The 26902-nt window shown below is 40.6% G+C and overlaps 1 protein-coding gene across 3 annotated transcripts in view; it reads left to right on the top strand.

Moving 5' to 3' along the window:
• Positions 1-26902, top strand: part of ADGRA1 (adhesion G protein-coupled receptor A1) — a 294207-nt gene that overhangs the window by 238397 nt on the left and 28908 nt on the right. For 2 of the 3 annotated variants that reach the window (XM_075423515.1, XM_075423518.1), the window contains 3 exons: positions 9038-9165; positions 10080-10203; positions 17709-17854. In XM_075423515.1, the coding sequence (XP_075279630.1) occupies positions 9038-9165; positions 10080-10203; positions 17709-17854 (398 nt within the window). Of the gene's footprint in view, positions 1-7675; positions 7711-9037; positions 9166-10079; positions 10204-17708; positions 17855-26902 lie in introns of those variants that run through there. The other variant, XM_075423517.1, reaches the window with a different exon arrangement.

Here is a 26902-nt window from a genome sequence, read left to right as displayed (position 1 = left end):
ATTTAAGTATGCTACTTCTCAATTAACATAAAATGGATTAATAAATATTGTTAGCATTTTTAATTGTAATCCTGAAGATAGGTTAAACGAACACAAAATCATAAACAACTCCTTTCCTCTTTTGTCACAATGTATCTCATTATTCCAAACAACATAGGTGGGGGTTTTCTTGGATTTTTTTTCTTTGCGAGTGTATGGAGTCTTTGCAAAAGTAGTATACATTCAGCGGATGGCTATTTGAGATACTTATGGCTGAGGAGACGGAGCTGGCAAAAACAGAGTGAATTTGAAACTATTTTGGAAGCAAACCTTGGAAAACTGTGTGAACGAGACCTTGAGGAGAGGCAAGATACTAGGAGTGGATCATGCTAAGAGTTAGCAGGATTTTTCTCCTGTTATTTTACAAGCGTTGCCTGAATCTTTTAAGTCTTTCCAGTTTGGTAAGATCACAGTACCACAAAAGCTGTATTTTCAGTATTTTCAGTGTGACTGGAGACAATTGCAGAATTTCTTAGGCCTATTCATGAAGTTCAGTTCTGAAAACAGTCTTTTAAACTTCCATGTTTCAGGTCTTCTCTAAATTAAACAGCTTGTCTAAGCCTTTTAAGAAATTAATTCATGAGTCAAGGAAATATTACAGCGATGTCATTTAGAAGGTTGACATAATTACAGTATTTGACATTTTCCCCATGGAAAACACAGGGTTTTCTCCCAACAGGCTGTGGAAACGTCGTTCAGTACTCTCACGCTTCTTATTAAGATAGGTTTAAGAATGAACTTTTCCATTTTTTTTAATGTTTAAACACCTACTTTTACACCTACAGAGTAGACCTTATCAGAGTTTAAGTGCCAAAGACTGTTAAAGTGATCCAGGAAGTTTACCTGCTATCTGCAAAATTAACTTTTGGTGTAGCCGAAACTGCTAAATTCCCTGGAATTAGATTTGTCTGCACGTGCATAGATGCTTCCCAGTGTGAAGAGCTAGATTTCTAAGCTCTGCTGTCCTTCAGAGGCCTGGCAGAAAGGCATGTACACTTCACCTCAGTCCTCAGCTGGCACGTACTGGTCACCTAACAGAGAATGCTTACCCCATATGGACATTATTGAGTCCAGCTTCACAGAAATGGTTGCTTTTTTCAGAATATTCCTGAATGTGCCAATCTTTTGCATAAAGCCTTGGGGTTAGAGTACTCGTAAGAGCAAGATCTGGCTTTTATTCCTTTCTCCTTGGATTACGTCTGCTTTATTAAATTACACTTAATAACATGAAGAGAAGGCTCCAGGGAGACCTTATAGCAGCCTTCCAGTACCTGAAGAGGGCCTGCAGGAAAGCTGGAGAGGGACTTTTTACAAGGGCCTGTAGCGATAGGGCAAGGGAGAATGGTTTTAAACTGAAAGAGGGTAAATTTAGATCAGATACAAGAAAGATGTTCTTTACTATGAGGGTGGTGCGGAGGCACTGGAACAGGTTGCCCAGAGAAGCTGTAGATGCCCCCTCCCTGGAAGTGTTCAAGGCCAGGTTGGACCGGTTTTTGAGCAACCCAGTCTAGTGGAAGGTGTCCATGCCCATGGCAGGGGGGTTGGAACTAGATGGTCTTTAAGGTCCCTTCCAACCCAAACCATTCTATGATTCTATGTGTTATTTGCTCTGTAAAATGCATAAACTGGCTTCATGCGGGGGATAAAAATCTAGGCTTGTCTCCTTCAAAATGCACTAATTTTATAACAAATCAAGGCTCTGGTTCAAACTGTTTCTTCCTTTTTGCTCTTGCTTTCTGTTGGCTCAATGGATCTTGCATTCTAGGGGGAAGGGGATATTGCCCAGCTCACTAGGGATGAGCCTAGGCTTGGAGTGCCAAGGCCAGGGGTGAGACTGACAGCCCAGCTCAAGTGTGTTTACACCAATGCACGTAGCATGGGCAATAAACAGGAGGAGCTGGAAGCCATTATACAGCAGGACGGCTATGACTTGGTCGCCATCACAGAAGCGTGGTGGGACAACTCGCATGACTGGCATGCTGTCATAGATGGCTACAGACTCTTTAGGAAAGACAGACCAACAAGGAGAGGTGGGGGAGTTGCTCTATATGTGAGGGAGCAACTGGAATGCATTGAGCTTGGCCTGGGGGCAAATGAGGAACGAGTTGAAAGCTTGTGGGTTAGAATTAAGGGACAGCTCATAAGGGTGACATTACGGTGGGTGTATACTACAGGCCACCTGACCAGGAGGAGGAGGTTGATAAGGCCTTCTACAGGCAGCTGCAAGCAGCCTCACAGTCACAGGCCCTGGTTCTCATGGGGGACTTCAACCACCCTGACATCACCTGGGAAGACCATACAGCTAGGCAGGCGCAATCCAGGAGGTTCCTACAGAGCATCGATGATAAATTTCTGATGCAAGTGGTGGAGGAACCAACAAGGAAAGGTGCGCTGCTGGACCTCGTGTAACAAACAAGGAGGGACTGGTGGAGGATGTGAAGGTTGGAGGTAGACTCGGCTGCAGTGACCATGAAATGGTTGAGTTCAGGATCCTGTGTGGAGGAAGCAGGGCGATAAGCAGGATCAAAACCCTGGACCTCAGGAGGGCTGACTTTACCCTCTTCAAGGAGATACTGGGAGGAATCCCGTGGGCCAGGGCTCTCGAAGGCAGGGGGGTCCATGAGTGCTGGTCGCTCTTTAAACAACACTTCTTCCATGCACAGGAGCAATGCATCCCCCTGAGAAAGAAATTCAGCAAAGGAGGCAGGAGACCTGCATGGTTAAACAAGGAGCTTCTAGAGGAGATCAGGCAGAAGAGAAAGGTCCATGGAATGTGGAAAGAGGGACAGGCCACTTGGGAAGAGTACAGAAACGTGGTGAGAGCATGCAGGGATGCAACGAGGAAGGCCAAGGCTCACCTGGAATTGAAGCTGGCAAGGGATGTAAAAAACAACAAGAAGGGCTTCTTCAACTACATCAGCAGCAAAAGGAAGGCTAGGGACAATGTGGGGCCGCTGCTGAATGAGGCGGATGTCCTGGTGACGGAGGATGCGGAGAAGGCAGAGCTACTGAATGCCTTCTTTTCTTCAGTCTTCAGTGCTAAGACTGGCCCTCAGGAATCCCAGGCCCCGGAGGTAAGAGAAGAAGCCTACAAAGAGGACGACTTTCCCTTGGTCGAGGAGGACTGTGTGAGGGATCGCTTAAGTGATCTGGATGTCCACAAATCCATGGGCCCCGATGGAATGCACCCACGAGTGCTGAGGGAGCTGGCGGATGTCATTGCTGAGCCACTCTCCATTATCTTTGAGAGGTCCTGGAGGACAGGAGAGGTGCCCGAGGACTGGAGAAAGGCCAGTGTCACTCCAATCTTCAAAAAGGGCAAGAAGGAGGACCTAGGGAACTACAGGCCGGTCAGCCTCACCTCCATCCCGGGAAAGGTGATGGAGCAGCTTATCCTGGAGGCCATCATCAAGTAAGTGGAAGAAAAGAAGGTTATCAGGAGTAGTCAGCATGGATTCACCAAGGGGAAATCATGCCTGTCTGATAGCTTTCTACGATGACATGAGTGGCTGGGTAGACGAAGGGAGAGCCATGGATGTTGTCTACCTTGACTTCAGCAAGGCTTTCGACACAGTCTCCCATGATGTCGTCCTAGGGAAGCTGAGGAAGTGTGGGCTGGATGAGTGGTCGGTGAAGTGGATAGAGAACTGGCTGAATGGCAGAACTCAGAGGGTTGTCATCAGCGGCGCTGAGTCTAGTTGGAGGCTGGTGACTAGTGGTGTCCCCCAGGGGTCAGTACTGGGCCCAGTCTTGTTTAACTTCTTCATCAATGACCTGGATGAAGAGTTAGAATGTACCCTCAGCAAGTTTGCTGACGACACCAAACTGGGAGGTGTGGTAGATACACCAGAAGGCTGTGCTGCCATTCAGCGTGACCTGGATAGGCTGGAAAGCTGGACAGAGAGGAACCTGATGAGGTTCAACAAAGGCAAATGCAGGGTCCTGCACCTGGGGAGGAACAACCTCATGCACCAGTACAGGCTTGGGGTGGACCTGCTGGAGAGCAGCTCTGCGGAGAGGGACCTGGGTGTCCTGGTGGACGACAGGTTGACCATGAGCCAGCAGTGTGCCCTGGCTGCCAAGAAAGCCAATGGGATCCTGGGGTGCATCAAGAAGAGTGTGGCCAGCAGGACGAGGGAGGTTCTCCTTCCCCTCTACACTGCCCTAGTGAGGCCTCATCTGGAGTCCTGTGTCCAGTTCTGGGCTCCCCAGTTCAAGAAAGATGAAGAGCTACTGGAGAGAGTCCAGCGGAGGGCTACGAGGATGGTGAGGGGACTGGAGCATCTCCCCTACGAGGAGAGGTTGAGGGAACTGGGCTTGTTCAGCCTGAAGAAGAGAAGGCTGCGAGGGGACCTTATAAATGCCTACAAATATCTGAAGGGTGGGTGTCAGGAGGATGGGGCCAAGCTCTTTTCGGTGGTGCCCAGTGACAGGACAAGGGGCAATGGGCACAAACTGAAGCATAGGAAGTTCCGTCTGGACATGAGGAAGAACTTCTTCCCTCTGAGGGTGACGGAGCACTGGAACAGGCTGCCCAGGGAGGTTGTGGAGTCTCCTTCTCTGGAGATATTCAAGACCCACCTGGACAAGGTCCTGTGCAGCCTGCTGTAGGTGACCCTGCTTCGGCAGGAGGGTTGGACTAGATGACCCACAGAGGTCCCTTCCAACCCCTACTATTCTGTGATTCTGTGATTCTTGGTGGCGTAGCTTCAACCAGAGGGTAAAGGAATCCAAACTATAAAGGAGCTCAGTAAAACGGGCCAACTCTTGGGAGGTACATGGATGTAAGTTTAAAGACCTAGAATGTAGGCCTTGAGCCATCCTATTGTCTTGGTGGCTTCTACTGGACTCCTTCCTATTTTTCAGTTTCTTTCTTGTACTGAAGAGCCCCAAACTGCACACGAGTCAAGATTTGGTCTCACTTCCCTTAGCCTGCTGCCTGCACTCATGCTAATATGGCCCAATTATGTGGTACACTTCACATGTCACAAGGGCTCACCAGTGGCTTGCTTTCAGTTTATTTTCCACCAGGACCCACTGATCCTTTTCTGCAAAGCTTCTTTACAGTCAGTTGTCCTCCAGCTGGTAGTGCTGTCGGGGTTACTCTGTCCCAGAGACAGGAAACCTTTTATTTCTCTTCATTGAACTTTGTGAGGTTCCTGTAAGCCCATTCCTCCAGCCTGTTGAGATCTTGACAAATGGCAGTCCTGCGCTCCAGCACATCAACTGCTCCCCTCGATGTGCATTGCAGTGTTTTCAGCTCTCCATAGAGACCCTACTCTATGGATAATTTCCATATTCTGGTGCTCCTAAACAACCTAATACTTGACACCTAATTTTTAAGTTTTGTTTTGTTTAAGTAGGAGGAATCTAAGTACAAACAGGAATTTGAATCTTACCATAACTGATTGTTCAAATGCACTTGTGTTTCTAAGTCTCTGTGGCGCTTGGATACCACTTCCTTGGGGAGCACAACTTCAGGTGTCCTGCTTTAAACACAGAAACCAGAATACTTTCTAAAGTAATACTATTACAAGCAATAGATTAAAAATAAATATTTAATTTCCCAATACAAGTAGAAAGATTACAAAAATTTACAATACAAACTAGATTGTTTTTAGCAGCTGTGATTTTGTGAAAATACCAGATATTCAGTGTTAGTTCACTGTAGCTTCCCCTCAGCTTTCTCAGCATCTGCTATTAGATGTCTCAGGGCTGCCTTTGGTGTGTAATTTGTTTATACCTCTTTATACTTTCATACTGAGTTTTAACTGATCAGTGTAGATGTGTCTATTTCAGTTGATTTTTGGAATGAAGTCTCAAGTAAAAGTGAAACAGTCCCGTTTGCACTCTGATGTTTTTATAACTTTGATTTTTGGATGAAATAGCTGATAAAAAGTCTGTTCTGTCACTACTTCTGTCACTAATTTCTCTTTTGCCTTATATACTATGGTGGCATTTACAGCTGAAAGAAGCTGGTTTCACACCTTCTTATAGTGAATGAATGACAATTTCTCACTAGGCAGCATTTTGCTGGCCTTGTGGTTGTAGAAAGCAGTTTGCATTGGTCAAAGTCTCCTGTGTATATTCATTTTCCTTTAGATACTCCCGCCATTTTTCAATATCATCATCATTTGAATTTGCTCTGGGAAATAAAATCAAATCTACCTTTTTAAAATGTAACATACAATTACGCTGCTTTACATACAGCATGAAAAAAAAAAAATTTTTTTTCTGCATGCTGTCTTGCCCAGAGGATTACTCAAGGGAGGTTGACAGATCAATAAGGCTTAATTATCATCAAAAAGCAGACAAGATGAATTTATTATATATCTATAATGAAATCAGTTTTCAATATAAAAAACTCTTAAAAATGATATTCTACATTGGCAATAATGATTAGCAATAAATAAAAAATAAATTAAAATAAAATGGAACTAGCTTTAAGATGCTGATTGTTCTTGATTCTTCTGTAGGCAAAATGGCTGTATTCCTGTAGGACATACAGCATTTGCTTTTATACTGATGTTCACAAGTAGTGGCTGGTCGATCCTTGCATTTACACTGTTAAAAGCTATTTCTTTAGTATACTGAATGATGCCACCACAAGTAAAATCAGTTTCATATGTTGCTATATAAATGTGTAGTTTCACTGTGGTTTTGCTTTTTCATGACTTTTCAGAGTATTTTTTTTCACAAAATTGCAAGATATTTATTTCTTTAAATAACTGCATTGTTACTACTGTATTAGTTACAGTGACGGTTTGCTTAATGCACAGAAATGAAGCAAGTGTATGCATAAAATTATGACAAAGTGTACTATTGGTATACCAAAATATGAATATATCAGTAAGAGCTAGAAGTAACTATTTTATCATTTTCAGCAGAGTATTTCTATTTAAATTGTCCAATATTTACATTACTACCCTAGTAGCATGAGCCAAAATTGTGCTGAACATTTCTGGTAAATAATAGTCTACCTCAAGAAATTCACTCTGTAAAAGAATTAATGGGCAGATGATGCAAATGAAAACATGGGAGAAAAGATGGCCAAGAAAAGGGTGTTTGAGTGGACACTCAATGGCAGTTCTCATTCAACAGACTTTTAAAGAATTATTTGAAATTTATGAATTCATTATATCCTGAACATATGTTCATGCACACTAAAAAAACAAAAAACAAACAAGGCCACAGGAGCATAGGTCTGTCACACTAAAAAGCTGCTGACTCAAAAGGCAGAGTTCTTCTCCTCTGCTATTTCACTCGTGGTTGAGGGAAGAGTAGCGAGAGGTGTTAGGAGACAGCAGAAGAATACCTCTGTGGCAAGTGACTCTGCCTCTGACGGAGTCTTGGTGAACTGGGAAGAACTGAGAGTGGACTTGTGAGTGGGACAAGTGGCGACTGAGCAGATTTAATTGAGGTACACACGCAAGCTGAGGACATACTTGAAGATAAATAGGATGTGATGACATATACTTGTCATCTTGTTCATACACTACTTGTTCATTTTGATGGTCTTTTTTCTATATGTTGTAATCTGCTCTGTTTTAGTACTGACATTAATACGCACCTGGAGAAACTGGTACAATCAATCTTAAGAACTTTAAAGGTAGTATGAAGAAAAATAATGACTGCTAGGACATCTGTTATTTGTAAGGATCTTTCTGGAAGGTAAATGTAACAGTACCTTTACCCTGATTTAATAATTGCATATACTCCTGAACATTAGCTCTTTGAACATGGACAAGTTCATAAATAATGGTGATGGAAATCAGCTCTCCGCATGCAAATGCGATTAAAAAAAAATGTATTAGCATTACAGTCCCAGTCTCCAAAGGGGAGATTTCCCCTTAGGAAAATTATGTATTGAATCTTCTTCGAGGGGAACCTAGAACTGACAGATAAGAAAAAAGTCTTTTAAATGTATACCAGTATTTTCATTGTTGGAATTTGCTGGATTGTCCTGTTCAGTATTTTTTCAGATTTTAGCTTTTTCTATGCTGGGTTGTATATTAATTTTTGTGTGCGGTTAGTGCCACTGCACGTGGAAACTGGCATGTAGATGGCACTTTGTTTGCACTCAGGTGATAGTTCATGTGTCTAATTTACAGTACATGTTTGCAGAAATGTAGTGCCACCAACAGAAGTGGCTTAATGTATTACAGTGAAACTCTAATGTTTGGTTTAATTCAGACAGTCTGAAGACGTACTCTTTTCTGCAACGAGCTCCTTTTGCTTTCCATCCATCATACCTGCAGATTTAGCTCTCCTATTATTTCTTACTTGTGAGATCCAGTAATTTAGAATGGGAATTTGATATGGTTAATTTTACTAAGATATTAATTGTTTTTCATTATGCTTTTTGTGAAGATTTGTGTCAGTAGGCACTAGCAGGTCCAAAAGGAATGTGTGGATATTTGCTGTTAATATAGCCGTCAAGCTGCTTTTGAATTAATACATGTAGTAGAGTATTTGCAACTAAGCGTGAAGGTCACTGGGTCAGAGAAGGTGTATCAACTGGGAATTAGATTTGAATATGGCAGTGAGTCAGTCGATATTTTGGGTGTATTCTCATGCCTTTTGTTTCTTTGAGTGGTTCTGCAGCTGTGTATATGCCATTTAGAGAGCTTTATGGTAATTTGATATTTTGTGCTTAGGATCCTAGTAAAATATACACATAAAATTCGTGTTATCAGAAGGAACAGATATTGGTAATGCCTGGAAGATGTAATATTCTTTGTATTTTTTCAGACTTTTTTTAATTAGGATATGTCTGCTTGTACAAAAAGGTTAATTTCTGTCTTGCAAAGTGTATGCAGATGAGGAAAAAGCAGTCTGAGGTTGTTGTAAATTCATGAACTGTGTCTACATAAAAAGTTCATCATCTTATTTTGCTGCTCTTGAGAGGGAACAGCTAGAAAAGACAAGACATGTTGAAATGAAGTCTCAGAGTTTCACACATGCGTAACAATGTTAAATCATTTTGCTTTCTCCATAGGATTTTAAGACAGTGCTGTCTTTTCCCCAGTACCCAGGGGAGTTTCTGCACCCTGTGGTATATGCATGTACTGCAGTTATGTTGTTGTGCCTGTTTGCTTCCATTATCACCTACATTGTCCATCACAGGTAGGAATTCAATTTTAAACACTCGTGTTAAATGGTCAGTGTTATGCTAGGGGACTTCAATTTTTCTAACCCTCACTGAAAAGATAAATTAAAATGATCTGGATTACTGTTGGATAGTAATATCAGCAATGTGATTTGCACTAGAGAAATCAAAAAAAGGTTATGTCAACCTTTCTCAAGCTGTTCCCAAGCTGTATCTTTCCTGAAATGTATGTCTAAATGGTCTATACGCTGCTCCTAAGATTTCTACCTTGACAATTCAGTATAAAACCACTAGCACTATGAAATTGATGTCTGGCAAATTCCAGCCAAAGAGTAGCACTTTGGAGAGCTGCATCAGTGGTATTGGCCTTGAAGACCAAGTTGGGTTAACAGACTTGATAACTATTGTTGGATAAAAGACTTTGACTTCTGAATCTTCTTGGGTTTAGAAAACTTGTGTTTTCCTTTATATGAAAGATGTACATAAATGCCATTTTAACTACATACTTCTGTTAAGGACCATTAGCAATTTAAAAGAGTAGGGATGTATTGTACTGTAGAAGCTGCTAAATATTAAGTGAACTTAATGCAGTGACTTCTGATCTTCAGCTTCCATTTAATCCTGTAGAGATGTCTTGTTAAAGTTTCGCCTGTCTGAAGCTATGCAATAAGCTTTTTGCTTTTATTACTCTGCTTTAAATGCTTGATTTTATGGAGGAAGCTTTAAGTCAGTAGACCCTTGTCTGTAGATACTTTGCAATTTTTACCACTGATTTTACCTTTTTATCATTGATTTCAATGCTGTATAAATCAGACTCTGTACTATAGGTAGATTGCTAAGTAGATATTCAAGAATCAGAGAATTTAATTCTGTCATATTCAGTGTTTTTTCCAAAGTATACTTGATTTTTAAAAGTGTTTTTTTTCAACAGCACAATCCGAATAAGCAGAAAAGGATGGCACATGCTTCTCAACTTTTGTTTCCATACTGCTCTTACGTTTGCTGTTTTTGCTGGTGGAATCAATCGCATTAAATATCCAATTATATGTCAAGCTGTAAGTATCTGCCTTAGTAATTCTTACTAATAGAATGAAAACCTGAAACTGTATCTTTTAGCATACTATTGATAGTTCTCTTTCTTTTCATATGGTGTCTCCGGATCTGAAGTTCTTCAGAATAACCCATCATTATAAGCCTGTCTTTTAAAGGCCAGCACTGGCAGTGTTCAGTGTTTGGTTGTCACCTGAGTTTCTGTGAGAGGCCAACCAGTGCATTAACTTCTCTGCAGCTCAGATTTTCTTATTTAAAAAAAATCCCTGAAAATCATAATATTTCTCTGTTCTACGGGATAGTTGAAAACTGTGATTCCCAAATATTTCTAATGTCCTTTCTGATCTTTGGATTGAATGTGTGGAACTAAAGTTACTGCTGCTCTTTTGTAATATATATACCATTTGCCTGAGGATGGCCTTGGCTTCTCTGGGTGATCCCTTAATATATACTCGGGCATCTTGATGTGTGTAGGATGATTATATCTTTCTACAGGCTAAGGAGACAGAGCAGACCAGTACACTTACGATTTATGGACCCCTGTTTGCACTGCTGGACTGTTTCACATCTCTTGGTTCATCCTTTCCAGGGATATAGTGCCGTGAGATGCATAGAAAGGGCATGGTTTCAGCTGCTCTGAATATAGAGGCTGACTCTATACAATACTTAAGAGAGTCATTGCAGTCATCTTCTGTCACGCCTGATGAGGGCTTGTTGCAATTTGTTTGTCTTAACTATGTCTTTCTCTTGGATTTTGTAGAAGTGCTCCAGATCTCATGAATGTTGTTGGTATTTACCTGGCGTAAAGCACTTTATTAAGCCAACGTTCTCCCAGATATTCTGCCTGTCACTAATCCGGTTCTTCTGATTGGCTTGAATGGGTGTTAACAGCAAGAGTTGCCAGCCCACAGCAGAGTCACTGTGAAACTTGCAAAACTAGTGTAAAAGTTACCATTCTAATTTTCAGAGAGATGCTTTGGGAGCCTTTTGCGTGTACTTGTGCATGGCCATCAATAGACAGCACATGCAGATCTGTAAGCACCTGTAATGTTGTCTGTGTAAAGTCTATCTGTATATTACATGGTATTCATTTAAATGACACAGTTGTCCACTAGATTATTCTGAGATAAATATCTCACAATATCTAGTGTATTGTGTCACAAATAGTCTGTGAGTTCTAGCAAATTGAAATATCATTTACCACCTGTGATTGTCTTTATCTGCAGTTTGCAAGTGAGGGTAGCAGATTAGTTTGTAGGGCAGCCATGACCATGTAATTACATGATCACAAATGACCATCTGTTGCTACAGTCATTGTCTGGTTATTTACTTTGCAGATTGCATGGTAACAATGCTGTATTAACAGCAATAATGAAAAAATGGTTGAGATAAATGAGTTATTAATAATCTGTTGTAATACATAAACTGCAGGGGTATCTTCACAAAATGCATGATCAGTGACAGCTGTTTCTTGCTATAGTATAGGGCCAGATCCTGAGCTGCTGAGAAACATGCACGCTTAGAGAAACTGAATGGATCCATTTGTAAATGCCTTCTAATCAAATTCATAAAGTTATTTATTTACCTGACACCATGCTACATCAACAGACAATATCACCAGCAGTTTAAATATACGAAAGATACAGGACACACAAGACACACAGAGTCCTCTGGTTCCTGGTAGAAATTGTCTGATGTAATTAGATAGGGCTAATGGATGCAACAGTCCAAACAATCTAAGAAAAAACTCCTATAGCTGATAACACAGGCTGAACCAATGTATACTCCCAGAACATTAAATCCCACTAAAGACCCCTTCTTTCCTACTGACAGCAATGTTTTTCAAAATTCTGTGAGTCCCAGTGGTTGTCTCCACCTGTGATAACCCTGAGAGGATCACTCTGTGAATTAATATTCAGGGTGCCACAGCTAGGAGGTAGGGAGGTCAGATCTACTAATGATTTCCTAAGAAGATCACGTATTTGAACATTTCCCATAGCTTGTGTAAGCAGTGGTGGGGCAGACAGCACTCCTTTTCTGCATATGGAATGTAGCAATTCTTTAAATCACTCATCCTAATGAAAAGTATGTTTATATAGCTGTTTTGGGCTTGTGTGTCCCTCAGGTCTAAGTTTTGTCTCTTTCTCCTGGTTTTTTTTTTTCATTTCTGGAAAAAAAAATATATTAGGGTTCAAAATATATTTGTGAAACTATTACTGCTTCGAGCAGCACTAAAATAGTAATTATACTCCATGTGTAACACCATCAATGTTGATATAGCACAGGTATCTTCCCATCTGCTACAATTCAAAACACAGCTTCACCCTGCAGCAATGGAATTTGCACATTTTGTTTCCTGGGTGCAAAGGGGAAGATTCGAAGTGCAAGCATTTTCTGTCCTAATCACTGAAATGAGGTGTCAAAGCCAGTGAACCTCCACCTTTCTTACTCTAATTATCCCTAAAACTTTCACACAGATTTCACTGCCACAACTTTCACACAAATTTCACATCACATGAAAGGGTGTTTCTAAAATAACTTCAGTTGGATCACCTTCTCCCTCTAAATGAAGTGTCCCAGGCTAATTTTAAGCAGCAGGAATTAATGCTATGGAAATGGACCCATTTTCTGTGATAGATAGCTGGAAGGAACTTCACATCCCCTTGAAGGCAAAGTAGTTGTGCAAAAAAATGTGTTTTCAGAGATGGTAATATATTTATTTTTATCTGGAATCTAAACATCTAAAACTCCCTTTTAAACCTACATACCTGTTTCAGAGAGGATTTTGTATAGACGATCTCACTTGTGTATATGCTATGCAGTCTTCATGATTTATAAAGAAAACTGATGTTAGAGTGCTTGGTCTGGAAGAGTTGATTGCTTCTTCATGGCTTTCCTGTGTGAATGAGGTTGTATTTACAGACTGTTTAGATTACCCACGAGTCTGATTCTGAGTGTCACTGAATGCTGGATGTTAATATAGAATCCAGAGTCTTGAGTTTATGGCAAAATCTTTCATGTAAGGCAAAGGTTGTGTGAGGGAGATTGAATGGGATTAATCAGTACACTAGCCAGCAAGGTGCTTAAGCCAGCCAGTGGATGACGTAGTCAGCCCCTTCCATCTCCTAGAGTTAGGGTCTCGAATTACTTTCCTTCGAAGGGTAGAAGGAGGCTTATTCCTTTCATGTAAGGAATGAGATGGAAGAAGACGTAACTGTAGCTGGATCACTTCCTGTGTGTGGGAGGCATTGATTCTGTACCCTCAGTCTGAGAATTCCAGTCTTATGGCCCCTACATTCCAGGAGAGCATGATAGCCATCAGGCTATGGATGCTGGGAGATGAAATCGTCAGCTCTACATGTTGAAGCGTGAAGAATAGGCTTAGGGGCACAATATTTATGAGACAGAAAAGTTAGGGAGGGAGACAGAATCATATGTTTTTATCTGAGTGGCATAATCACTTCAATCACATCTCCAAGAACCTCTTCAAATAAAAGCTTCCATGTAAAATTTGGCAAGGCTCCTATCTTCCTCCTCCCTGACGAGTGTCATATGTGAAACTGCTTGTAAATTCCTTTCTGTAGGGCAGTAAATGTTCAGCAAGAAAGGCAAAGCCCATTCCATACTAGCCAGTAGCTTGGAAGTTAGAATACTACGCTTGGAAGCTTGAAATTTTGAATCCTATTTAAGGAGGTCCTAAAGCTATGTTCCACAGCTTGGGTAGGAGATGTAGATACAAAAATATTATAGAAAGAGGAGGGAAAAAATAGCTCTTTCTGCTCTAGCTATATATATTTTTTTAAAAAAGAATGGATGTGAAATTGATGTATTATGATCAAGTTTGCCAGTTAGGGTGTCTCAAGCAAAGGATATTATTTAAGAGCTCTTGGGTGGTCTTTGGGGAGAGAGGTTAGGCATTGTTCAGCTCTGCTGAGACAGGAACAGAGCTAGTCATATGCACAAGCAAGAATTTTGGTGGCTGGAAACTTTACTAGCAGCAACCTATGACAGCTAAAGACTTTGCATGCTATGGAGCTAATGTGCATGCTGTGCTGAAGGTTGTCCTTCCTGGTCTCAGGTACCTGATTTGCGTGTCTCAACTTCTTGCTCTGAATTTTTTACCTGTAAAGAGAGCATGGGGTCACTCTAAGGCTAAATGTTTTAAGATCATGAAATATTCACATCCAGTGATGTTACAGACCGCAGAGAAATTCCTGAATCTGTTCATCTCTCTGAAAAGAATCACTTTTGGTGCAGGATTAATAGGTGGAATGGAATGTCACTGCATATCCATATCCTCCTTTAAATAGAGCTGGCTGAAGGAGGACAATCTTATCTGAAATATGATTACAATTGGAAAAAAAAAAGCAATGAAATTAAAAACTAAGGGAAAACAAAGAAATTTGTGTGCAAGTTAAAACTGATCAAGAGAGCTTTTTGTGCCAAAATGCTTTGCATAAATGTGTATTCTGGTCATTACCATGGTAACTGCATGGTGTGGAGCTTAAGTTACCTCTAGGGTTCTGAAATTTCTTGGAAGAGCACATACAGACAGCATCTTGCTGTAGAAAAGTGTAATCTTCTGTTCGTAGGCTGGTGCTTATTCCCAAAGATAAGAGTTCTAAGAACACAGGACATGGAAAAAATGAGTCCAAGAAAACAAGAAAATTTTCATTATACAACTGCAGTTATTAAATAGCTTTAGGTGCAATGCTGTCTTCAAATGCATATGTTCTGACCATTGTTTCTGTACCATTTGGACTGTCAGTGGAAAAAATTCTTACAAATAAGGGTCATCAATATTCAATCATAATCCTTTGTTCTGTGTGGAAAACTTCACCTTTCCCACACAATTTTATGTGAAATACAAAATTTCTACTTACAGTGAAAACAGTTTTAAGTGAACACTTGAGTATTTAATTTGTATCTATTTATTTTCCTCTTTAAGCTTCATAGAGGCACAAATCCAATAAGATATACACAGGTAAATTTGTGCCTTGGACACGTAGTGCATAAACCTAAGGTTTACATTTGCTAGCAGAGTTAAGTGAGAGTTTACTGAACAAAACTGTCTTTGTCCTGTTCTCCTTTCTGTTGAGCCTTGTCTTCCCCTTCCATCTCATGAGCTGGTATCTTGTGTATTTCTAGCGTAGGGCTCAGATGTCTTCCTAGCTTAAGAGAGCCAAAAAGAGGCACTCTCACTGAAGGGGACAAAAGAGCATGCAGCCACAGCTCCAAAGTGCAAAAATGAGGAAAATGCATCTCTATGGCATGACTGATGTCAGTGTGGAGGTATGGGGAAGGAAGAGGCAGAGAGCAAAGCCCACCACTTTGAAATACTGAATTTTCAAGATGAGGTGTGACAAGCATTTCTTTACTAATTATCATTAGTGGATGAATAAGAGCAAAAATTCTAGTCCAGAAAGCATATTTTGTGATGGGTAGTGAGAAACAAAGTCATCACCACACAGAGAAGAGGGTACCCTTTCGTTTGAAATTCAGTATAGCAGCTCAGCACACCCTTCCAAATTCCACATTTTTGTTGTGTCTTAGATGTTTTATCTCCTGATTGACACCATTGTCCTTCAACTCTGTCAGTCATGAGGAGGTCCCATATCATCAGGATATAGCCTCGTTTCCTTTAAGCAAGAAATGCAAATAGATTTTTTTTTGAGAGAGAAAGAGCCATATTATTAAAGAGTACAGAAGATGATAACATTTCTGTCTCTTGTCTGTGTTTGTTTGATTAGTCCATATATCAGAAGGAACTAAGCTGCTGAAATATGAGCATACCGAAGAAAAGTAATGTGACTAAGGGGCGGTATAACAGTGATGTGTTCAGTTGCGTCCTTGAAAGTTCAATAAAATTATTTTATTGTATCATTTTTTAGGAATCTCATTCACTTAAGTAGCTGATCATTTCTGTTCATCTCTGGCCATGTATGTTGTGAAAATTCACATGTAGGTGGCTTCTCACATGGAGTTCAACCCTGCTGTTCATAGTCTTATGGACTCTTTGGCATATTTGTGTAGAATAATTACAGAATATATAGTAGCACTGCCATGTTGAAATGAGAAATAGGTTATGAACCAAATGTCTAGAATTTTTCCAGTCCTTTCTCACAGTTCCCACCTCGTTTTTCTTCCCCTTTCTCCTCTTCTCCCTCCTGCCTTACTCTTCCACTCACCCCTGGCAGCTCATAGCCATATTCACTGCATCCCTGCAGAAATGCTGCAAGCTGCATATGAACGAAGTCCAGACACCACTAGCCACTGAACTGGCAACGTCTGCCAGCTGATGGTACACAGTTGTCTCATTCTCTTATTTCTGCTTCTTTTACCTCAAATGACAACAGCTATGAAGGCTTTATACTCCCTTGTCTAATGTGTCAGACAAGTCCCAGAGAAAATTACAAAGGGTTTTCTGTTGATGGTAGTTGCTCCTATCTTGAAGTTTTGTGCTGTATTACTAAGTATCAAAAAAATTCAAGGAATTTTTTTCCTTTACGCATCAATTATTTTGTTTTAAGTTGAGCAAAAATGAACACTGGTTCAAATAAATCATTATAATAGATTTGAATTAGCTTTATTCAGCAATTCTCTGTATTCCTTAAACATTTATATGCTTTCCAATTATAGCAATATTTTACTTGTCACTGCAAAATGTCAGGTTATTGCTTCAAAGGTAACCTCATTTTATATAATCAGATGGAGACTTAGCTCATGTAATAAAGCATTGGAGATTGGATAAATTTCCAATTACTGTTTCCATAGTAACGAATAACAATTACTGAAATAACAAAGATGTTAGTATTTTAGAGGTGTTTGTACTTTATTTTACTTTCGATGATAAACACACCAGTTTCTTGGAGACAAAATTATAATAACACTATTGAGAGTTTGTATTTGTTTTAAGGCAGGATACCAAGATCTGTCATTTAATTTTGAAAGTTGTATGGCCAAGTTTATAAGTTCCTTAAAGTATGTCTGAAAATAATCTGGGCTTAGGCAAATAGCACTTATCCCATTGCAAGGAGTCAGCCTTGGCTATATGCAGCTGAGAGAGAACTACAGCAGGATATTCCTGAAAAATCAAGGGAAATAGTAGCATAACAGCTGCCAAAAATGCTGACCTCTCATTAATTTTTAAATTGCATTGTTATGATAAGCTAACAAAGCTTGCAATAAAACTAGGCTTCATATCACTTTAAATTGAGGTGTAAAAAAGTTGTCATTAATGAGGTTCTTAGAAAACAAATGTCTTTGCAGTCTTGGTTTCATAACATACCATCTGGTATCGCAGATATTATATATGATAGATTAAATAACAGATTCTGTCTGCTTTTTAAAAGTGTTTTCCCTGATTAGAAATGACGAGAGAGAAAGAAAAAAATTGATGCACTTACAAATTCAGTTTAAAAAATCTGTTTGCTTGTACACTTATGCAGTAAGATTCTTCTAAATCTCTTGTTTTACTGATCCATTTACTGACTGTCCACTCTTTCTTTAGGTTGGCATAGTACTACATTATTCTACACTCTCTACTATGCTATGGATTGGAGTAACTGCCAGGAATATTTATAAGCAAGTCACAAAAAAACCTCAGCCATGCCAAAACAGTGACCAGCCTTCTTATCCAAAGCAACCACTACTCAGGTATGAAATATTAACTATACTTTTTTTTTTTTAATGTATTCCTAAAACATATAAATTTAAAACAAGCCCTCACTTTTATTTCTGTATTCTTTACTTCTTACAGACTATAAATAGGTTCCATAAAGAATGGTGTCACATAGGTGTATATAAAAATCTGAATATTTATTTTACGCTCATAGTTAACTCTACTTAGGAGATGGAATATGTAGAACTGGTATTGGCTAGGTTCAGATACATTTATCTGAACAGGAACAATTCAAATTGTTCAAATGCAAGACCTGTTGGAGGGGGTCCAGAGGAGAGCCACAAAAATGATCCAAGGGCTGGAACACACCTCTCCTGTGAGGAAAGGCTGAGAGAGTTGGGGTGGTTCAGCCTGGAGAAGAGAAGGCTGCAGGAAGACCTTATAGCAGTCTTTCTCTACTTAAACGGGGCTTATGAGAAAGATGGGGACAGGCTTTTTAGCAGGGCCTGTTGAGATAGGACAAGGGGTGTAATGATTTTAAACTAAAAGAAGATAGATTTAGACTGGATATAAGGAAGAAATTTTTTGTGGTGAGGGTGGTGAAACACTGGCAGAGGTTGCCCAGAGAGGTGGTAGATGCCCCATCCCTGGAAGCATTCAAGGCAGGTTGGATGGGGCTCTGAGCAACCTGATCTAGTTGAAGCTGTCCCTGCTCATTGGACTAGATGACCTGTAAAGGTCCCTTCCAACCCAAACTGTTCTATGATTCTGTGAAATGCTCCCCGTTGGTTTCTTATGGAGGAAAAAGACCTGCCTTGCTTCTGGGTTAAGGCATTATTTAATCATCAGAAACTATACTATAATGACTCTCCCTTTACCCTTATCTATTCTGCTGTAAATCTTGCCTATGCTTGTTGATTGCCTAGTAACCTGATAGCAACCTTCCTCATTCCACATCAGAGATCTAATGGTATTACAGGAGCGACTGAAAGTCTGGACTCCCCATCAGCTTTCTAGATGGAGCAGACTAACGTGTCTCTGACAGCATGGCAGGTGTAATGCAGTAAGAATTTTAACCAGATTCCTATGAGATGCTGAAACTTCAAGCCAAAATAGTTTGCATAGGAAAAAAAGAAAACAAACAACTTACCACAAACTAGGATATCTGACCAAAGGCATGAGAAGATGGATTCATCTTTTCTGACTTGAGCTATCAAAAAGTTAGGTATTAGCCAAAATTATCTAATGTCCCTGTATAGATTTTGGAGGGAGAGTGAGACAGAGAGGAATTTCCAGAGAACAATTCCTCCAATCTGTCTTGGGTGTTTGTGTGAGGACAAGAATACAGATTAGCGTATTCTTTTAGATGGACTTAGCTTATTTTATGTTGAACACACAATGTTTTTAAGTAGCTGTGTAAGGCTGTCACAACTTGTTAAAAGTCTGTAGGAAGATGAATTGTCTTTTGCTATCTGACTGCTGAGTGAAATCTTTCTCAACATGATTAGTTTTCTACTTTTTAAAACATTTTCTTTCTAGAGATGAAATTGATTAAAGTTCACATAAAATTTGTATAGTGACGAGAAGAAGAGCCATATTGAACATTAGCTTTTCTAGGTGTAAGCAAGAGGACATACTTTCACTGAGAGTGCCTGGCTTTGCTAATCCATGATTTACTGTACCATTCTTCATAGATGAGAATTGCGCTCTTTCAGTTACTAGCTCATGGCAAAATGAATAACTGCCAATTTTCAAATGCTGTGGCGTGGCTATTAAGGTAGTAAAATGTTACAGGTTACGTAGACCCTGCATAGTGTGTGGTCTTCAAATTCAAATCTTGTTTGGGTTGGAAGACAATTGACAATCAGGTTACAGAAGAGATTACACTAATTAGAATCTTTATTGTACCTGTCACGTTGAGGTTGTCACGCAGTTAAAATGAATAGTAGATATTTTGAGTTTAGTAATAGAAATGATAGACCTCTGTTTAGCTGTAACAGAATATGAGTATAATTGTTTGACAGCTATGTAAAATGATTCTGAGTTATTTATCTCACTCGGGGAACCATGTGTGCTAGAGACACAGGCACTGAAATGTCTAATATGATTTCATAATGGTTAGTACTAGATTCAAAGTAGTAAGGATCAATTTCATTTCATGTAGAAAATGGGCATAGTATATGGAAAATTAAAAATTGCTTTAAGCAAGAAAATGCCATACTCATAATTAGTAATTGTTGTTCTTTTAGAAGGATAATGATAATTTTTATGGGCATTTTAACTTTCCTGGGTTTAATAAAATTAAAATCAGAATTTTTCTGTATCATAATATTTCCATAAAATCCATTTAAGATGTTTATATTTCAGTGTAGTTGTTTATAAGAAATGTTTCAACTAGACAATGCTGTTGTATCTATAAGCTGATACCAGCCTTTATACATATTGTACATCAGGTACATAAGGATAACATTGCAGTTTGTCTGGGTTTGCATGAATGTTAATTTTTGTCTCCATTTGACACCAGTAGATAGGTAAATGATATAAAGTTTGTTCAAATGGAGACTTAGTTAAGGTTTTTTACATATCAGGACCATCAGTGCTAGGAAGCATATAATACAGTATGCAAGACACTTTTAAACAAGAGCTACTTTGTCAGTAATCCCTATGTATAGACCTAGTTTGATTTGGGTTCAGGATTTGTTCAACACAAGTATACGAATCTGTTTGGCAAGAACTGTGCTCTTTGCTGATCTCCTTCAGCCTTTTCTAGTAATGGATGTATGTGATAGACTGGGTTTCCAGCTCACATACGAATGTTTTTGTATTCCTTTTATGTGCACTTGCTATATGAGACATAAGGATATCTTTTGTGAGTCAGTAAGTGGGGACTTCTGCCAAAAATCAATGCATAAATCTATGACATGGAATTTACCAAGAAATGACAGAAATTCTCCCACCACATTTTTTCCAAGGAGCTTAATCTGCTCTAAAAAGTAACCGAAATAGTGAAAATAAATATCAAAATATCTAAAAGAAGACCTGTTAGTAGAAAAAGATGTTTGCTTGTAACAGTTGCTTCAGTTTCTCTGCCTGCTGTTTGCATATTCATTTACAGAAGTATGACAAATGAGGTACGCTTGATCTTTTCCTCCTAGTTTTCCTTGAGCTGTGGCAAGATGTGTCCTATTATGTAAAACTGTGGTTCTCTATTAGTTTTCTCTGTTTCTATATACAGTGATCAAACTTGAAATCTTATTGCAGTGTTATTTTACTGAAACTTGTTCTTCATGGCAATATGATTTGGAATAGTGCCTCTTTTTGCACATTAATCTTATTATACAATACATTATATATGTTATGTGATATATTTTATAATTTATATATTATATTATACATACATTATCTGTTAATTATAGAGTTAAAGCTCTGAGGGCCTATTGCTTTCATGACCAGAACCAACTGTAACAATTGTGCTATTTTTCACTAAATGTGCCTGGTTGCTAATGAGGTGGATCAAATTAATGCATCATTGAATTTTGTGTACTGAAATGCTGAACCCTAGCACTTCGACAGACAATTAAATTACTTCCTGTAAAATATACTTTCTGGTATTCTTAATAGAAATAAATAGTTCTGTCTGTTCATCCCCTGTGGACATTTGTTAAACCTGGCAGAGTTTTGGCTTCTGACTCAGCTGAAGTCAGATTTTTGCCGGCGAAGACAAAGCAGCATGCAAGATTCAGCTATTACTTGCAGTGTACAAAGCTTCTCATCAGCCTAAGCTGAGGCACGGGAAGCAGTAGGTTTTATACATGATACGTGCATGCGTTTTTCATGTGATGCTGTGTGCACGTAACAGATTAGACAAGAGTACAGACCAAGCAGAAAATATTTATGAAAGGTATTCTGTTAAAATCATTCCTTTCCAGAAAGAGAGAAAAAGATTCGACTACTGTAATTTTTAAGATAACTACTGAGCACAATTGCACTATAAACGTTTAAAATAAAAAAAATAAATAAGCTGCTAACTGCACCAGAGATTGGTGTTAAGGAGACAGTTAAGTTACCTTTTATGTCAGGTTAGGTACAAATATGTCTCCTAATTTCCTCCATCCTCTTTTATTCAATGAACATCTTGCAATATAACTAATATGGCAAACTTCAGATTACAGAGTCCAATATCCTATATCTGTCATGAAAAAAACATCCGATATACATAAATAAGGTTGCAGAATCAACTGCAAAATGGGTAACAGGTGATGTCACTGGCTCTGCTGAACTTCATTTTGTTTATTATTTGATGTATCTTGATAAGCTTTTTAAAAGGTTCGTACTAAAGTTGTGGGCCTTGTAGGAAAGGTACCTCATGCAGTGCCTTAGAAAAGTTCTGTAGCTAGTTGTAGCAGCAATTTAGGAATGGATTGTGTGTACTTCCCTTTGTATTCAAAGTACTAGGCTTAGTACTATGGATATTAAAAATGAACATAGAAAATTTTGGGAAAATCATAACTCAGGCAAATTAAATCAGTTTTCAGCAGCACACTCAGAGCACCTACAGTCAGTATCACTGGCTTCAGTTCCATTCTCTTACTGTTTTTAACCTTAAATAATTTTAAAATTTAAGAATCATTTTTAGAATGAGAAAGCTGTTTCCATATTTCATATATTTTGAAATGTCTTAAATGTTTTTTAGAAACTGTCCTTTAATTTGCACACAGAGCAGACCTAGAAACAGTGGGTGAGAACTGAAGTGGTTCAGTTGAACTGTAATGTCTGCTAATGCATGTGTATGTGCGTGTGTATGTGTGTCTGCTATTCTGTATAAGTTGGTATATGGGCAAGTATCTGTACATCATCCATACACTTGCGAAGTACTGGGTGATGTCTTGGAAGCAGCAACAACAGAGGTCTTCCTTGTGGGCTATGTTTCTGGTGTAGCAGTGACTAACAACCTACACCCTGATCACATGCATGGATGAGATGTGACAGTGCTCCACTCGCTTCCTCCCCATCTTCTGTGAATGTGGCAGCAGCTCTTCACAGTTGTTCCCTGGCTCATTATTTCTCTCAGCTACACAAACATTAATCAATAGTATCCAGCTAAATAGTAGTGAAGTATCTTTGTGACATTGAATTATGTTAAATTCTTTCACTGAAAGAAGGAGAAACCATGCTTAACTTTCACATCCAGGAAAACTCTCTCCTTCAGTTTCTGTTGAAAAATCCTGTGATAAGCCTCTTGCCTCAAAGGGAGCAGATTTTACTGGCTTGCATGATACCACAGGGGTCATGGCATCTGCTTAGTGCTTTGCTAACACTGCTTGTCTCAGGATTAACATTTAGATGCTTGATCTGAATTCTGACAAGCTGTAAACCAACTCATGGGCACAAATGAGTCTACCTCTATGTACTGCTGCATTTGCCTAACTGCAGGTCCCAAGAGACCCTGGCTGGAAGTGTTGTGAATTCCATCACAAATTGGTGATATGGCAATTTTTACTGAATAAGTTAGAATAAAGTAGGCTGTTTCCTGAATTTGAGTTGCACACAATACTCGTGATGTCATTGAAAATTGGCACATGATGCTTTTGCACTGTAAAACACTCCAGTAATAAAGACTAAAGACTTCTTATATTTATTTTTTTAAAGAATAATTATGTCCTTTACTAGAGAAAAACCCTAGAATAAAAAGAACTAATGGTTTATGATATTCCTGAGGTTGAAAGGATCTTCAGCAAATGATCTCTGTTACTCTCAGGGTCTAGAAAATTTCCCCTATCAGTTATAACAAGTTGCCTATAATTTATTGCAGCATAATAGAAGTGTAATGGGGGATCAAAATTTGACCAAGATAACAAATTCTCTATTAAATGTCAAGTTTGCCAAATATGTCATGTCATTTTCTTGGCCATGTTCTTTTCTAGATCTTGAGTGTGAATCATACGAAGCGACTTAATTTACATTCTGACACAGACATTACTTGTCCCCTTGACACCAGCAGCTCTGAAATGCAGTGAAGTTCTAGTGCATTTTTCATTAGCGCTGGCTCTCATGAATTCATGTCTTCTGGTATCAAATAATGATTGAGAAAGAGGTCAGATGAAAAGCATCAATTACAGTCCATTGTTTTCTTCTTTATGATATGCCCTTAAATACTAATTTCTCTAATCTTCATCCATGGAAGCCCATTTTTCCTTCCCACAGTGAACATACGAAACCTCCTCTATAAAGTTTAAATTTAGGCCTGATTATCGTAAGGGATTATCTGCCTTTTCCTTAACAACTCTCTATAATTTGTAGATGTTAAAATAAATGGGAAATGCCACAGGGAAGAATTCTTGGAAGCCCTGAGGAAATCTCTGCAGTTCACTCTTTACTATTACAATAGACACAGTTCTGTCATTGGAGAGTAAGTGAAAGTGGGGAAAAGGATTCTTGGCCACGAGCTGGCAGGGCTCATTGAGAGGGCTTTAAACTAGGTTCGAAGGGGGAAGGGGTCATAGACCACCTCACTAGGGATGAGCCTAGGCTTGGAGTGCCAGGGTCAGGGGTGAGACTGACAGCCCAGCTCAAGTGTGTCTATACCAACGCATGCAGCATGGGCAATAAACAGGAGGAGCTGGAAGCCATTATACAGCAGGACAGCTACGACTTGGCTGCCATCACAGAAATGTGGTGGGACAACTCGCATGACTGGCATGCTGTCATGAATGGCTACAGACTCTTTAGGAAGGACAGACCAACAAGGAGAGGTGGGGGAGTTGCTCTGTATGTGAAGGAGCAATTGGAATGCATTGAGCTTGGCCTGGGGGCAGATGAAGAACAAGTTGAGAGCTTATGGGTTAGAATTAAGGGACAGGCTCATAAGGGTCACATTACGGTTGGTGTGTACTACAGGTCACCTGACCAGGAGGAGGAAGTTGATGAGGCCTTCTACAGGCAGCTGCAAGCAGCCTCACAGTCACAGGCCCTGGTTCTCATGGGGGACTTCAACCATCCTGACATCAGCTGGGAAGACCATACAGCTAGGCAGGCGCAATCCAGGAGGTTCCTACAGAGCATCAGTGATAACTTTCTGATGCAAGTGGTGGAGGAACCAACAAGGAAAGGAACACTGCTGGACCTTGTATTAACAAACAAGGAGGGACTGGTGGAGGATGTGAAGGTTGGATGTCGACTCGGCTGCAGTGACTGTGAAATGGTCGAGTTCAGGATCCTGCGTGGAGGAAGCAGGGGGATAAGCAGGATCAAAACCTTGCACCTCAGGAGGGCTAACTTTGGCCTCTTCAAGGAGGAGGAATCCCGTGGGCCAGGGCTCTCGAAGGCAGGGGGTCCAAGAGTGTTGGTCGCTGTTTAAATGTCACTTCCTCCATGCTCAGGAGCGGTGCATCCCCCTGTGAAAGAAATCTAGCAAAGGAGGCAGGAGACCTGCATGGTTGAATAAGGAGCTTCTAGCGGAGCTCAGGTGGAAGAGAAAGGTCCATGGAATGTGGAAAGAGGGACAGGTCACTTGGGAAGAGTACAGGAATGTGGTTAGAGCATGCAGGGATGCGACAAGGAAGACCAAAGCCCACCTGGAACTGAATCTGGCAAGGGATGTCAAAAACAACAAGAAGGGCTTCTTCAACTACATCAGCAGCAAAAGGAAGGCTAGGGACAATGTGGGGCCGCTGCTGAATGAGGCGGATGTCCTGGTGATGGAGGATGCGGAGAAGGCAGAGCTACTGAATGCCTTCTTTGCTTCAGTCTTCAGTGCCAAGGCAGGCCCTCAGGAATCCCAGGCCCCGGAGGTAAGAGAAGAAGCCCACAGAGAGGATGACTTTGCCTTGGTCAAGGAGGACTGTGTGAGGGATCGCTTAAGCGATCTAAATGCCCACAAATCCATGGGCCCCGATGGAATGCACCCACGAGTGCTGAGGGAGCTGGCAGATGTCATTGCTGAGCCACTCTCCATCATCTTTGAGAGGTCCTGGAGGACAGGAGAGGTGCCCGAGGACTGGAGAAAGGCCAGTGTCACTCCAATCTTCAAAAAGGGCAAGAAGGAGGACCCAGGGAACTACAGGCCAGTCAGCCTCACCTCCATCCCGGGAAAGGTGATGGAGCAGCTTATCCTGGAGGTCATCAAAAAGCAAGTGGAGGAAAAGAAGGTTATCAGGAATAGTCAACATAGATTCATCAAGGGGAAATCATGCCTGACCAATCTGATAGCTTTCTACGATGGCATGACTGGCTGGGTAGATGAGGGGAGAGCCGTGGATGTTGTCTGCTTCGACTTCAGCAAGGCTTTTAACACTGTCTCCCATAACACCCTCCTAGGGAAGCTCAGGAAGTGTGAGCTAGATGAGTGGACAGTGAGGTGGATTGAGAACTGGCTGAATGGCAGAACTCAGAGGGTTGTCACCAGCGGCGCTGAGTCTAGTTGGAGGCCAGTAACTAGTGGTGTCCCCCAGGGGTCAGTACTGGGCCCAGTCTTGTTTAACTTCTTCATCAATGACCTGGATGAAGAGTTAGAGTGTACCCTCAGCAAGTTTGCTGATGACACAAAACTGGGAGGAGTGGTGGATACACCAGAAGGCTGTGCTGCCATTCAGCGAGACCTGGACAGGCTGGAAAGTTGGGCAGAGAGGAACCTGATGAGGTTCAACAAGGGCAAACGCAGGGTCCTGCACCTGGGGAGGAACAACCCCATGCACCAGTACAGGTTTGGGGCGGACCTGCTGGAGAGCAGCTCTGCGGAGAGGGACCTGGGAGTGCTGGTGGACGACAGGTTAACCATGAGCCAGCAGCGTGCCCTGGCTGCCAAGAAAGCTAATGGGATCCTGGGGTGCATTAGGAGCAGTGTGGCCAGCAGGACGAGGGAGGTTCTCCTTCCCCTCTACTCTGCCCTAGTGAGGCCTCATCTGGAGTCCTGTGTCCAGTTCTGGGCTCCCCAGTTCAAGAAAGATGAGGAGCTACTGGAGAGAGTCCAGCGGAGGGCTACGAGGATGGTGAGGGGACTGGAGCATCTCTCCTATGAGGAAAGGCTGAGGGAGCTGGGCTTGTTCAGCCTGAAGAAGAGAAGGCTGCGAGGGGACCTTATAAAT

The sequence above is a fragment of the Opisthocomus hoazin genome, chromosome 6, assembly GCF_030867145.1.
Source record: "Opisthocomus hoazin isolate bOpiHoa1 chromosome 6, bOpiHoa1.hap1, whole genome shotgun sequence".
NCBI lineage: Eukaryota > Metazoa > Chordata > Aves > Opisthocomiformes > Opisthocomidae > Opisthocomus > Opisthocomus hoazin.
The sequence above is the reverse complement of the archived record's forward strand: the minus strand, read 5'-3'. Positions and strand labels throughout refer to the sequence as shown.